The sequence below is a fragment of the Miniopterus schreibersii genome, assembly GCF_964146895.1.
Source record: "Miniopterus schreibersii genome assembly, chromosome: 1".
NCBI classification, from domain to species: Eukaryota; Metazoa; Chordata; class Mammalia; order Chiroptera; family Miniopteridae; genus Miniopterus; species Miniopterus schreibersii.
In genome coordinates, this window is record NC_138101.1 from 182,341,298 (window position 1) to 182,356,037 (window position 14,740).

Below are 14,740 nucleotides of genomic sequence, written 5' to 3' on the forward strand. Positions count from 1 at the left end.
GCTCAGGAAGCGAGGGGCGTGGCCTGCCACCTCCCCCAGCGGATTTTTTTTCTCGCAGAGCGGAAGCCGACCGGGTCCGTCCCGGAAGTGCAAACCCCGCGGTAGTGCAGGTGTGGATTTCGCCGTCACGGCGGCTTCTTTCAAGATGCCCGGAGCGGCGGACAAGGCCTCGGAGTTGTCCGAGAGGATCGAGAGTTTCGTGGAGGCCCTGAAGCGGGGCGGCGGGCGGCGCAGCTCCGAGGACATGGCTCGCGAGACCCTGGGGCTGCTGCGCCGGATCATCACGGACCACCGCTGGAGCAACGCAAGTAAGCAGCTCCACTGTGTCCCTCTCCACTTTCCGTTCTCCATTCCTAGATGAAAGTCGCCCAGGCTTCATCCTCTCTGTCTTGGACTTCAGGGGAGCTGATGGAACTGATCCGCAGAGAGGGCCGGAGGATGACGGCCGCGCAGCCCTCGGAGACCACCGTGGGCAACATGGTGCGGAGAGTGCTCAGGATCATCCGGGAGGAGTATGGCAGGTCAGGCCTCCGCCCTGGGCTCCGGTTTGGATCCAGGGACGCTTTTTGCACGAGCCCCTGTCCACGCTTGGAGCCTTTATTGGCGCTGAACAGGCCTTGTTACACATCACATCGCGTTCTCACCTCCTTCTTTGGGTCTTGTTGCCTCCACAGACTCCACGGACGCAGCGACGAGAGCGACCAGCAGGAGTCCCTGCACAAACTCTTGACATCGGGAGGCCTGAGCGAGGATTTCAGCTTTCCTTATGCCCAACTCCAGTCCAACATCATTGAGGCAATTAATGAGTTGCTCGTGGAACTGGGTAAGAGCCCTGACCCCTAGGTGGACGGAACAGGTTGCAGAAAAATGAGAGAACAACAGAAGACCCTCGGAGTTGTTCATCAGGAGGGATGGGCCATGGCTATTATTCTGGTTGTCAGAGGTTTCCCCTCCAACCTGATTAGGAAGGGTTGGAACAGGTGGTAGGACTAAGATAAGCCTCTCTACATTTCCTTACAGACCAATCCTTTGTAGGTTGCAAATCCACTATGGCAGAGACTCCATTAGGACACGACTTTATTTTAATTTTAAAGAAGATGAACTCCTTAAAGCCAAGGCTAGTAGACCCTCCTTCACTACACTTCCTCTTGAACTTTTGTACCCACTCAAGCCACCTCCATTCCCCTTTCTTTGTGACCCAGGTGATCTGCAGATACTTACTACAATCAGAGGTCTTCAGGGGAGGAAGAAGCTAGATCTGCCATGCACTGAGCTGCTGCTTCCAAATTCCTCCCCTGTTTTTCTTCTGTGGCCTCCCTCTCAGGTGGAGGTGTTTTGGCCACCTTTCAGAGGGTATTTTTTAGAAGGGGAAGTTCTCTTTACCCCACTGTCAGCACTTCAGGATTTCTCAGTTTGGACCGTTTCATGCCTGAAATCATTGTCTTCAAAATCAGTTGTAAAGGAGCTGGTGTCATGGCAGGGCAGGGGGGGGTAAGTTGATGGTGAGGGGATACTGCTGCAGAGAGGGCAGGCTGAGAACTTGGGAGATAGAAGATCTCAGAGGAGCAGGGTTTTTAAGAAAATGTGACATTTCACATTGTTTGTAAACCCTGTGTTACCAGCATCAGCTAGGTAGCCAGTCTGTGTGATGGGCACACATCCCCCTTTGTGCTCTGCCATGTCTGTGTTATGGCATGGCAGTTTCATACTTTCCTTGTAAAACTGGCTGTTCTTGCAGAAGGGACAATGGAGAACATTGCAGCCCAGGCTCTGGAGCACATCCACTCTAATGAGGTGATCATGACCATTGGCTTCTCCCGAACAGTAGAGGCCTTCCTCAAAGAGGCTGCCCGGAAGAGGAAATTCCATGTCATTGTGGCAGAGTGTGCTCCTTTCTGTCAGGTAGGAGCACTGCTGCAGTTGCTAAGAAAATGGGAGAGAATAAAGGAGTAATACATGGGACTCATGCCAACTTTGACTTGACAAACAAGACATTGAGAAGATAAAGTAAAATATTAAGAGAATTTTCAAGTTATTCATCCTGTGAACATTCTCAAACATTGGTTTAAGAAAGTTGGGTGAGCTGCTGGGTCCATGAAAAGATACATATTGATCTTTTTTTAGGAATCAAAATAGGGCAAATTACCTTGGGGATGACTGAGTCCTGGTCTGATGTCATTCAATCCCTAGATAAATAATAGGTTTCAAAGAAGGACATATGTAAGGAGGCAGAATGTTGTAAAATAATGAGCAGGGAGGACTCATGTTAGCGATGCCTGATTATGCAAGCAAGTAGTATTTCCAGTTTTGTGGACACTCTGGTGCTGCTGTGAAGTATTAAATATTTACTGGCTTCCTCTGGGCTTCCTTGCAGCTTACCAGAGAGTACCTACCATAGGCATAAAAATGAGTTATGTGTTGAAAAGTTAGTTATAGGTTGAATATGCTCAGTATTGCAAAATTCCACAGATCCAGTTACATTTTAGAGGTCTTTCACTCTCTCTCACTCTTTGTCCCAGCATCAGCCTTTGTCTTGTACTGCAGGGTCATGAAATGGCAGTCAATTTGTCTAAAGCGGGTATTGAGACAACTGTCATGACTGATGCTGCCATTTTTGCTGTGATGTCAAGAGTCAACAAGGTAGGTGTGTTTAGAGGTATGTTTTGTTGAATTTATGAAGATTATACCTCTAAAATATTGATTTTTATTCTCTATTTTGTAATATCCATTGGAAGAGGTCCTTTTGAAAGTGCACACTTGAACCTTTTAACTCTATTAACTGAATGATTTTCCCTTTGTCTGTCATTGGTCCTCATTTGGAATAGCCTGTTTTTGGTTAAAGTATTGAAAGAATGAAGTGGAACTACTCTAAGCAGGTCAGCTACTAGGGATCCAGGAACAGGCTCAGAGAACTTGGTGGTGGTGGATGGAGAATGAGAAAAGCTCCCTGCTTCTCGGGAGGTGTGGCATATAGATTTTTAGAAGACAAGGCCAAAAGCAGCAAGTATTGCAGTTTCCTGTCCTGCACTATGTTCACTCTTTCCTTGGGAACCCACTTTTAAGCTAGAACTTGTGGTCCTGAGCCTAGAATCCCTTTCTCTCAACTGCTGTGTGACCCCCTTCAGGATGCCAAGACTCAGGATTGAGTGTTTAGGCTGTTGTGCCCAATGGCCCTATTAAGGCTTTATCCCCAGGATGCTCACATTTTTCTTCCTGTCTCAAAGGTGATCATTGGCACGAAGACCATCCTGGCCAACGGTGCCCTGAGAGCTGTGACAGGAACTCATACTCTAGCATTGGCAGCAAAACACCATTCCACCCCACTCATCGTCTGTGCCCCTATGTTCAAGCTTTCCCCACAGGTATGTCTGTCTGTCTTTAAGCAACAGAGAGAAGGAAGCCAAAGGGTAGGCTTGATCTCTGGGCTTTCAACCTACTCTGGGGCTACTCTTTATCTGTATTTACTCAATGGATTAGATCCAGTAGAGGCTGGAAAAAGCCACCAGGGAGTCTTGATCCAGGAAAAACAATTGATATTTATAACCTAGCAGCTTTAAGAAGTCAAAATTGTAAGGTCAGGACAATACATAGTTGAGGAAGGCCTATTGTTTACATTGCTACTACTCCTCATCACCCTGACTACTTCTCAAAATGCCAAGCAAGTTAAAACTAGGAACATACAATTTGTTTTATTTGTCATAGTTCCAGGGACTGTCCTCTGAAGCCTGAATACAAAAAGTTACTAAGTAAAGAGTTATTTCATTAGTGATAAAAACTATTTGCTTTGAAAATATCAAATCTATTTATAGGTCTCTACTTTCTTAATTGAGGTATATTTCACACAACATACAATTAACCATTTAAAAATGTTCAGTTTAGTGGCATTTACTACATTCACAGCATTGTGCAACTACCACTCTCTAGTCATCTCAGAAAAACACTCAGTACCCATTAAATAATCATTCCCTTTTCTCCCTTCTCATCTTCTAGTAATCACTAACCTGCTTTCTGTCTCTGGGGGTTTACCTATTGTGGATATTTTATATAAAAGGAGTACAGTATGTACCCTTTTGTGTATGACCTTTTCACTTAGCACACTGTTTTTGAGGTTATCTGAGTTGTAGCACAGGACTTGATTTCTTTTTATGGCTGAATAATATTCTAGTGTCTGGATATACCACAATTTATCTGTTCACCTCTTGATGGGCGTTTGGATATTTTCTACCTTTTGGCTTTTGTGAATACTGCTGCTGTAAACACATGTGTACATGTTTCTGTGTGGACGTTATTTCTCTTGGGTATATACTTAGAAATAGAATTGCTGGGACTATTTTTTTTTTTTAAATGTTTCTTTTCTAGTTCCCCAATGAAGAAGATTCATTTCACAAGTTTGTGACTCCTGAAGAAGTCCTGCCCTTCACAGAAGGTACAAAAGTGTGTGTGTGCACGTGTGTGTGTTTTGATTTCAGTGGTCAGTGGGATTGAATACTGTCAGGTGGTACTTTTTTTTTTTTTTTTTTTTAATCCTCACTTGAGGATATTTTTTCCATTGGTTTTCAGAGAGAGAGTGGAAAGGAAAGAGAGAGAGAAACATTGATGTGAGGGAGACATATCGATTGGTTGCCTCCCGCACACTCCCTGACCTGGGCTGGGGATCGAGCCTGCAACTCAGCTTTGTGCCCTTGGCTGGAATCGAACCCGGGACCCTTTAGTCTGAGGGCAGATGCTCTAACCACTGAGCCAAACTGGCTAGGGCCGGGTGGTTCTTTTTATCATACTTGTGGGGACTGTTCTCTTTAGCAGCTTAGAGTGCCTGGAGACCTGATCTCATTTAGGTTCATTTTGTTCTGAAACTAATCTGTCTTAGCTGAGTTACTGGAGCCATGGCGGGTTGGATCACCCAACATTGACTGGGTTCGGCTTTGCACGTTGTTTGAGACACAGGCAACAACCCAATGGGAAATATACTTGTTTTCAGTTGCTGCCAGAAGTCATTTTGCTGAAGTGGTTGCCAAAGGAAGCAGGCTCTGAAATGTTCCGACTTATAAAACTTGCTTATAACTTGGATACCTTTTTGTGTTGGGGTCCTTTTTTCTGACTTCTGGAGGCAGCAGCTGTGGTCAGTGAGCCTCATCAACAGTTAACATGGCCTGAAACAGCCTCTGGGAGCAAACATAGCGTTTGGGGTGCTAATTCTTCTTGAAAGTTGAATAACATCTACTTATTTAAACATTCATTCTTAGAAATATTTGTATCTCTTGAGCACCCTCTATGTACTGACACTATTCTGGGCACGAGCAATATGACAGTGACACTGCAGGTAGGCCCTCCTCCCACAGAGCTTGCATCCTGGTGCAGCAGATGGACAGGACATATCAGGTCATGGGGTGTCTTAGGGAAAACAGACAAGGACGATGAGATGGAAAGTGACTAGGGGACGACCTTAGCTTGGGGAAGGGTCTTAATGAGATGACATTTCAGCCAAGTTCTGGATCCATAGAGCGCCCCAGGAAGATCAGGGAGAGAGCTGTCCAGGCATTGGTGCAAAGGCTCTGAGTTGGGTACGTGCTTAGCTAATTGGGAAAAGATGCCATATGGCTGGAGAGGAATGAGCAAGAAGTAGAGGGGTACGACTTGTAAGTAGTGGTGGTGGCGGGGAGGGCCAGAGCTTGAAGGCTGCAATTCCAAGTTTACTTCTATTCTAAGGGCGAAGGAGAGGCATCGGAGAGTTTTAATCAGGGAGCATCATGCTCTAAAGTCATCTCTTCTGGCTTGCGTTTGCTGTAGCTTCCCTTCCTTGGGGTTGCAAGTGTGCCTGCATTATTGAGCCTAGAATCTATGTGTTACTTAACCATTCGTGCAGGAACCTCAGTTTTATCTTTATAACCTGTGATTGCCTTTCAGGAGACATTCTGGAGAAAGTCAGCGTTCATTGCCCTGTGTTTGACTATGTTCCCCCAGAGCTCATTACCCTTTTTATCTCCAACATTGGTGGGAACGCACCTTCCTACATCTACCGCCTGATGAGTGAACTCTACCATCCTGATGATCATGTCCTATGACCCCACTCGTCCTAAGCAGAAGCTGCTTAGGCACTAAACACAGAATGGAGAGGGGACTTTGGTGCCACTGCTGAAATGCATTTTCCTTGTAATGGGGGAGTAAACTGGAGTCAACCTAAAAAAAACAGATACTGTTTTTGCCTTTTTAGTCACCCCATAAGAAGGATGCACGTCCAGGACTGTTTTTTGTTTGTTTTTTTGCCTTTCAGGTCTTAACAGAGCAGCAGGGCTTGACCTATTGGTTTTGGAGCTTCTTAGTGACCTGGGTGTCTGTTTCAGGAACTTTAACTTTCTGGTTCAGTAGTGTGTTAAACAAAACCCTGAACAGCTTGTGGGGATACAGGTTTTTGCTCAGAAATAGCTACCACACCTTTTCGTAGGCTGTGCCAATAAAAGCTGCTCGAAGGTTCCTGAGTTGGTTTATTTCTTGTTCTGCTCTGATTGAACTGCCTGAAACAGCAGCAGCAGAGCCCTTTTCATGTTTTCAGAGAGGGCTGTAATTAGAAGTAACAGTCTAAATCAGAGAAGTACAAATGAAAGTATTTACAGTTTCCTTTATAATTTACTGGAAATGGTCCCAAACAACTTGTTAGTAATCTAAGCCTGTGGTTCCAAAACCTCTGATCATCAGAACCATCTGGGAGCTTAAAAAAACAAACATTCTTGGGCTCCATCCCAGACCCACTACATCTGATCACTGGGGTGGCACCTGGGAATCTGTTTAAAGCTCCCCAGGAAAGGACCCTCTCGTGTACTGTTATTAGGATTGTAAACTGGTACAATCTTTTCTAGGGCAGTTTTGAACCTGCACTTCTTGAATTATTTATACAAGCACACAAAGGTACAAAAGAGACTGTCCATTTTAGCAGCTGTAATGTTACAGCCTAAGGGTTCAGCAATAACATTTTGTATTCTGTTAGTTAAAAGCAAGAAAGGTTTTAAAATAATTATGATATACCGTGGGACATTATGTATCCACTGCAGTAGAGGTTCCAAAGGGTGGCTTGAGGGCAGTGTCTGGATTGAAGACGTTTTGGCTGGTTCACCCAGTATTTGAATTAGTTATCAATATATAAATATATGGAGATTGCACATTAAACAAATTTAGGTCTCTTGCTTCTTTCGAGAACTCAAATGATTTGGCAGTTCTGGATCCACATTCCCAAGTGGCAGCAGTTGGCTAGAGTTTGGTAGCTTCTGATTTCATTAGATGGAAAACCTCCAGGTTTCTGCAGTTCCTCCCAGCTCCATTTAACTTATTTATGTTATCTGCCTAACCCCTGTAAGGCATTTGATATGTGAGCCTTGTGTTAATGAATGGGATAGATTTGTAAGGAAGTCTATTTTATATTAGTTAAAAACAAGCTAGGGAACAAACCAAGCTGCAGAGCAACATGCTTAATAAGATCCTTCATTAAAACCAAACCAAACTTATACTTGCATAGGATAAAAGTCTGAAAGAAGAACGCCAAACAGTGGCAAGCAGGAAGACGTCTACTTTTATTTAGTATGTTTACATATTGTTTCCATATTTTATGTGGGCTAATTTAATAATTACTTTTTTTTTTCTTTAATATATCTTTATTGATTTCAGGGAGAGGGAGAGCGAGATAGAAACATCAATGATGAGAGAGTCGTCATTGATCAGCTGCCTCCTGTATGCCCCTGACTGGGGATTGAGCCCACAACCCAGGCATGTGCCCTGACCAGGAATCGAACCTCGAACTCCTGGATCCTAGGTTGATGCTCAGCCGCTGAGCCACGCCCGCCAGGCAGTAATTACGTTTTTTAAAACTCTCCCCAGGTAACCCAGGTGATCTCTGTGTTTGGAAAGTACTGGTCTAAAGCTGAAGTCCAAGCAGACTTGAGTATGCAGGGACGCCCCCTGGAATGCTTGTCTCAGAGGCTGGCCTTCTACTTCTTGCAGTCTGTGGGGTGGAAAGAGCCCCGGGAGTCTGCAAGCACCCCAAGGGATTTTAACAAGGGATTTGATAACCACACTTGGGTAAACACTGGCCAGAGGCACTCTACTCTTTTGATATCTACTTAGATCTTTGCCTTAGGGCTCTTGCATTCCCTGAGGGAGGAAAAAAAACAAGATCTGGAGAGTCAGTCTAAAAGACTGACCTAGGAGTCCTATGACTCACAAGAGCCTGACTCACTCAGGGCTCAGTCTGTCAATTATTTCTCACAGCGTCTAAGACCTCAGCTTTCTCAGTGAAGTGGCTTCTAGTTGCCAATTACGAGCAATTGTCTCCTCTGAAGGCACCAATTCTAACAGCAATTCACTTGGGTATAATTGTGTGGTCTGGAGTAAGAGCAGCAGTGAGTCAAGGAACTTAAATCTGTTTCTGGCTCCAAAAATGCTTTATGATACTTGTTCTTTGTGCATCTTAGTCTCTGGGTTAAAATTAGCACCAACGTCCTTCCCAGGCATAACTGGGATGGATGAAGGTTACAAGGGTAGAGGCTCTCTTTTTGGTCAGCTCTTCAGTGCCTAGAACAGAACTGCATAAATGCATATTCTTTAGACTCTGAGGACCTCAAGTAAATCCCACAAAGCTATTTATGTGTCTCGTTTTTTCTATTTCTCTCTCCCCCTGTTCCTATTTGAGGAAGAGTAAATATTGGAAAGGGGGACCCTGGGTGGAACAGGGTCTGAGGAGTTCCACGTCAGCTTACTACCTGTGAGCCTTTGTCCCCACCTTACTCCCCACCTTTGCAGTCAGAACACAGAAACTCATTTAAAAAAACTTTTAGCTTAGAGATAATTAATAGAAAGAGGACGCCATGGATGTGAAAGTTTTCCTGACTATGCTAAATAAACCAAGTTAGATAACTTAATACAGTTTGTAAAGACACTTTTCCCACGGTCTGTATCTTCCAATTTGGGCGGAGGGCAGGAAAGGCACAATTCTTGGAACTCAAATAAGGAACAGAAATTCCTAATTTAGCCTCAGAAGAGAAGTCTCTGAAAAATACTCTACCAAGAAAAACTTAAGTGTAAAGTGATACCTCAAAAAAAAATGCCAGTACCCATAGGGTCATAAGTTTCACAGATGTGCTTCAAAACCACTTCTCAGAGCACGCTGTTGCATCAGCGTGCAGGTTAACGAAGGCGGCCAGCCACGCGGTTCCGCTGTTGAGCGATATGGCTCTGTAATGCCACATATGTAGAACTCAGGACATCAGAACTGCTTTGCCATAAAGATAGTACAGGTGGCGATGTAATTATTGTAAAGGCCCCATTGTATCCACCTGTCCTCACAAAAACTCCCTCTGCAGACATGCACCTGGTTTACACAGGGGAGCTATTTGAAGTGTGCCTTGGCGGTGGTTTATGTCTGGCCTGCCTCGCTCTGAATTCTTTCACTTGCCAAACAGCTGCTGCAGGACACTGCCGTGGCCAAGCAGTCCCTGTCAGCAAGGAGCCAGAGTCTAAGCTTGCGGTCTTCACGGCACTCACACGGAGGGCGGCCTTTCAGCCTAACCGCACTTGAAGTGATGATTGCTTGATGTTTGTATTAAACACTGTGCGGAAGGGAAGGAGCCTTTCAGTCGTGTTTTTTGTTTGTTTGTTTTTTTGAGTCATGTAACATTTAGAATTAAGACCTGCCTAGAAAAACTTGGCAGGATTCCTGAAATTCATAATTTATACATTAAATTCTGTAATTTACTACTACAAAAGAGAGGTGGATGAACTACCTTGAAGAATGATAAACTAATAACAGTAGCTAACTCCAAACCACTATTTTGTGGGGACCGTCATTACTTGCTTTTGAAGTAAAGGAGCACTTGCTCAGTCAGGCAAGCCGTACGGCAGAGTGAGGCCAGATCTAGCTGCTTCAGGCTGCTGCTGAGTCACACTAGCTCGCTGGCTCCCTAGGCTCCAACATGGAAGACACTCCGATTCCCACGGGCTTTGATTGCGCTGCCTGAACTTCATCAGATGTTTCTGGGTAAGACTGAGTGCTCTATGAGAAATGGCCGTGTGTTGAAAATGACCCAAGGGTTTGAAAAATCCTAAGCCATAGGATAACCCCTTTTTTCTTTATACCCCCCACAATTTCTGATGCAATTTGTTTAGAAGGGACTCGAGTTACTGAATGATGAATAAATGAATTAATGGAGGGACAGAAGGAAGGGTCTGCTTGGTGCAGATTATCCAGGTTTCTGGTTTCCCAGACTTCTTTTCCTCTCTTCTGAGCCCACCTTTTTGCCATCTCACTGTTGATGAGCAACTTCAGCTCAGAAAGGGTGAAAATAGGCAGGACATACAGTGGCAAACATACCCATCAGTTCTCATTGACTTACTTTTGTAGAGAGTTTTGATGGAATGAGGTGGTACTCCAAGTGGGAAACAGGGAGAAAGTTCTCTGTGCCAGAAACTGCTCCTCCCTTCGCTCAGATATGCTGTTACCGGCGAAGCTTCAGCTGAGCTCGGCTGTCAGTGCTCTCCAGGAACTGACGGGCTGCATCTGTTCTCAGCTTGGCATGGCCTCCTCAGCCCCCTACACATCTCTAGAACTTGGCCCCCTCCTGCTCTGCCCCTGTTCTGGTTGTCTTGTTTCTTTCACTACCTGTTAGGCCCAGATCCCAGCTGTTCATTTGTTCTGACACTTCCCTTGCTCTGAAATCTGATTGCTAGAAGCTCTCCGTTGCCAACTACTCATGGAGTGCAGATCCCCGGCTAGGTTCTGGACCTTGCCCTAGCCCTCTCCCCAGTCTCTCCCTACACTCTAAGCTTCCCGATACTGCTCCTATTGCCATCTATAGACTTAATTCTGACAGAATTATTTCCTCTTATCTCAATAATAAAGATATAGCTGGAACTCAGTGGTCCCTAAACCTAGAGGAAGTTACCATATTCTATCATCAGTTTCCTTGCCTCTCTCCCTGACTACAGCTAAGTTTCTTAAAGTTATGTACCTTTATTTGTCAATAAAAATTTGAAGGGTGTTACCAAAAAAAGGAACTCTTAAGAACTTCATTGCATATCTCATCTCTCAAGTTTTACTCTGAAGTTAGCGAAGTCTCCACCAACCAGAATCTAATAAAAATGAACCACTAAGTTTCAAACTGTTAAGTTGCTAATAAATTAAAAATACATAGGGCAGTATGGGGGTACTAATGGGAAGGACTGTGCGACGTGAAGTCACACAGACCTGGGTCTGCATTCTCTTAGGTAGGTCCTTGGCAAACTAGTCAACATCTCTGAGCCTTAGTAGTCTCACTGTAAAAAAGAGATACTAGCTTCCTAAGAGGACTGTTGTAAGGATTGAAATAATGTATACATGGTAACTATTATTCTTGTTATTGGAGCTAGAAAACTTGGATATCACTCTCAGCTTTACTTACCGGCTGTGTGATCTTAGACATATCACCTAGCATTTTTCATCCTTAGTTTCCCTGTCGGTAAAATGGGGAGAATACCACCTTATCCCATGGGTTGCCAAGAAATTCAAATAAGATAGAAAAGGTATGTAAAAATTATGTCATAAACTTTAAAAATTATGAAAAAGATGTTGCAATGAGAATTTCCATTTTTGTATTTCCTGACCAGCTGCTCAAATAGGCCTTTGTATCAGTGGAATTATTTTTCATTGATAAATTGGAAAATTTAAATGTATCTTTACTCTTATGGCACCTGAGTTAAAAAACAAACCAGAACAAAACCCTAACAGGCAGTAATAACAGTAATGTTAGATATTTTTGGCTAATAGATTGGTTTTATGCTGATGCATGCTACTGAGTTTATAAATTATTAAAATAGTATAATTATCTCTTACACTGATTGATTTGGGCTAGCTAGGAGAATTGGTTACATAATTTATGGAGAACTTTTTCTAATCCTCTCTTATTTTCCAGAAAACAGTGGTTTGAGGTTATAGCAAAACCTTTAGAAATTGCACCCCATCATCCTAATATAAGAGGTATTGTAACACATTTTAGTCACACAGATTGGTCTGACTTAAAAAGACTTTTAAAACTCTCAGGACAGCTGGCCTCCATGTAGGTCTGGAGAGTGAAGACAGAGGTCCAGAGGCCAGGGCACCCCACTGGGCCTGGAGGCAGAGCCCCTGACGGCCTTGTCAACCCCCCTGAAAACACCCTCCTAAGGTCATCTCTCCGGGCCATGAAACCGTTTATGCGTATTTAGAAGAATAAAGACCATTTCTAGACAGTGGTGCCTATTCTTCAGGGTTCCAATTACGTAATTCTACAAGGATCCCCTTGAAAACCAGCGAAGGCTTTCCCTGAACCTTCTCAGGCACACGCTAATGAATGCAATACTTCATTGCTCCTGTAAGATTCACTGCAGGGCTGTTCGCAAACAAACTTCTCTTCTATGAGCACTAATTTGTTTCCTGCATTTAAAAAGGAGGAAAGTAATTCCACTGATACAAAGGCCAATTTGAGCAGGCTGGTCAGGAAATAAAAAAGTGGAAATTTTCATCGCAACATCTTTTTCATTGTGTGTCACCCGGTTGCAATAAACACTGCCTGCTGTTTGCCCTCTTCCCCCTTCTGGAGGACGTTAGTCTACTGGGCCTGTTCAGCAGAGACCAAGTCCTCTACCCAGGCGGGGCAGTGAGAATTAGAGTGAAAAATGAGCACTTGCAGAAAGACCCCAAGCAGATTATGAGGCCATTAGATACGCAAACTGTAATGAAACCAAGATACAATCTGAAAGGGACCAAAAGAACCCTGTCTCCTGAAAAAATGGAGAGAACACATCTGGGTAGGTTGAGAATAAATGCATTTTAATACGAAAATTGCTTTCACATAAAGAGATACTTTATAAAGTACAAAAAAATCATATTTTAAAAAACAAGTTCACAGTACTTGCATTGTTTTACTGGTTTGGGATATGAACAACATCAGTCAGAGTTCTTAAAGTGACGATAAAACAAAAAACGAAGACAAGGACTTCGATTTTCTCCCTCTATCCTTGTCCTTGTTTCTCTTTATCAATTGCTTTGATCCCTAAAATAATCTAACTATAGGCCTGATGGAAGACGGCAGAGTGTTTCCTGAGGGCAGAGAAACTCTTCAAGTCTGAGGTTTGGAGTGTAAGCAGCAGCAGAGGGGAGCCAAGAAGCCTGAAGGAAAGGGAGGGGAATGCAGCAGGGCCCCGGGCAGGCTAGAAAGGCAGACCTGGTTCCTCGGAGTTCAGCATCAGGTAAATGGTCACAATGCAAATTATGAGGCTGGAAAAAACTGCAAAACCAAACCAAAAAACCCCACATCCCACCCCAAGAAAACCACAAACCAACCAACCAGAAAGATAATAAATAATTAAAATTTTATCCCTAAATAAGTTACAAAAAGTAGATATTATAGGGCAACCTCCTGTGTCCATGGATGTAAACGAATGAAGTATCTTTAGGCTTGAATTTCATCTGGCTACTCAACTAGAGGGATCATCTCCTCAAGGAAGACTGATACGTTACGTTGTTCAGGTGCCCTGGGCGGGTTCCGTCAAGACTGCTGGTACCTGCTGTTTATGCTCTGCTCAGGGGCATATCGTTAGCATCCCCTTGGTTCCTTACAGATCAGTAATTCTGTTCTCATGGTGGCTCACAAGAAGGCATGGATGCCTGTAGGCTTTGCCTCGTATCACATCCTTCTTTTCCAAAGAGATGCCAGGCCTGGGCCATTTTGCGAAGTTTTGCAAGATTGGGTTTAATCTGTGGGAAGAAAGAATAATTCCAATTACCAGTAGGAAAAGCCAAGTAGTATAGAAGTATTTCCTAATTATAGCTATTCGAATCTGTCTAGATTCCTCATTTCTGGATTCAGATTACGGATTTCTTAGGATAAGCGGTACTGAGAACTGGAAGTCTAGATCCCACCCCTTCAGGAACAGGGACATGGCTCTTTTTCATTATCATGGGAAGCAGACAGTTTTTAATGGAGTAAAATCTACTGGATGAATCAGAAAACAGTGGTACCTGAAAACTCCATGCAAGAAAAGACTTTATGGCCCTCAGCAGGGAAGGTAAGCAAAAGAAAAGATTTAGGCGCCGGCTGGGTGGCTCAGCTGGTTGGCGCATTGTCCCGTACACTGAAAGGCGGCTGGTTCGATTCCCAGTCAGGGCACATGCCTAGGTTACCCGTTTAACCCCCGGTCGGGGTGCGTACAGGAGGTAACTGATGGATGTTTCTCTTTCTCTCCCTCTCCCTTCCTCTCTCGCTAAAATCAATAACAACATATCCTTGTGTGGGGATTAAAAAAACATATATATATGAAAAGATTTTGGAAAGCAGCAACATGGACATTCCTATCATGCTGTCATTTCTGTTTCATTTAAGATTACAAGGACAGGATATATTCTTTAATCACTCTGTGCCTTTATTGTATTACCAACGTCATTGTTCCTGGACTGCTGAGTAATCATGGCCAAAGCCTGATGTTGAAATCTCCTAAGCTTGCTTCCCTGGGCCTGATGATCCTCAAATCAAACTCTAGAGGTCCTTGCAGATGGCTACCATTTTCAGCAAGGTCACCATTTCCAGCAATACCATCAAGCAACTGGCTGTTTAGGTTCCACTTGCCAGCAGTGAATTTTCTGTTTCTACCAATTTTCTGTAATCCCAAAGAACTGCATCCTATCAAACCTAGAGCCAGTAGGTAACAGATGTTCAGAATACATCAGCTTGTACATGTGTTAAAC

At 43.8% G+C, this 14,740-nt stretch overlaps 2 protein-coding genes across 5 annotated transcripts in view; one reads left to right on the top strand and one right to left on the bottom strand.

The window, feature by feature from the left end:
- The first annotated feature begins 62 nt into the window (after positions 1 to 62).
- EIF2B2 (eukaryotic translation initiation factor 2B subunit beta) lies at positions 63 to 6,471 on the top strand. 2 transcript variants are annotated; one of them, XM_081123741.1, is made up of 8 exons: positions 63 to 308; positions 401 to 521; positions 675 to 823; positions 1,739 to 1,902; positions 2,545 to 2,640; positions 3,225 to 3,362; positions 4,360 to 4,426; positions 5,905 to 6,471. In XM_081123741.1, the coding sequence occupies exons 1-8, from the start codon at positions 146 to 148 to the stop codon at positions 6,060 to 6,062; spliced, it is 1,056 nt and encodes a 351-aa protein (XP_080979867.1). In that variant the 5' UTR covers positions 63 to 145; the 3' UTR covers positions 6,063 to 6,471. The 2 variants fall into 2 exon arrangements, with proteins under 2 accessions (XP_080979867.1, XP_080979868.1); XM_081123742.1 differs by lacking the exon at positions 5,905 to 6,471 and adding an exon at positions 4,979 to 5,128.
- Positions 6,472 to 12,805: 6,334 nt separating this feature from the next.
- LOC308568536 (acylphosphatase-1) overlaps positions 12,806 to 14,740 on the bottom strand; it is a 39,456-nt gene continuing 37,521 nt past the window's right edge. For all 3 annotated transcript variants that reach the window (XM_081161571.1, XM_081161568.1, XM_081161567.1), the window contains one exon: positions 12,806 to 13,753. In XM_081161571.1, coding sequence (XP_081017697.1) covers positions 13,634 to 13,753 — 120 coding nt within the window. In that variant the 3' untranslated portion in view covers positions 12,806 to 13,633. The remainder of the gene's footprint in view (positions 13,754 to 14,740) is intronic.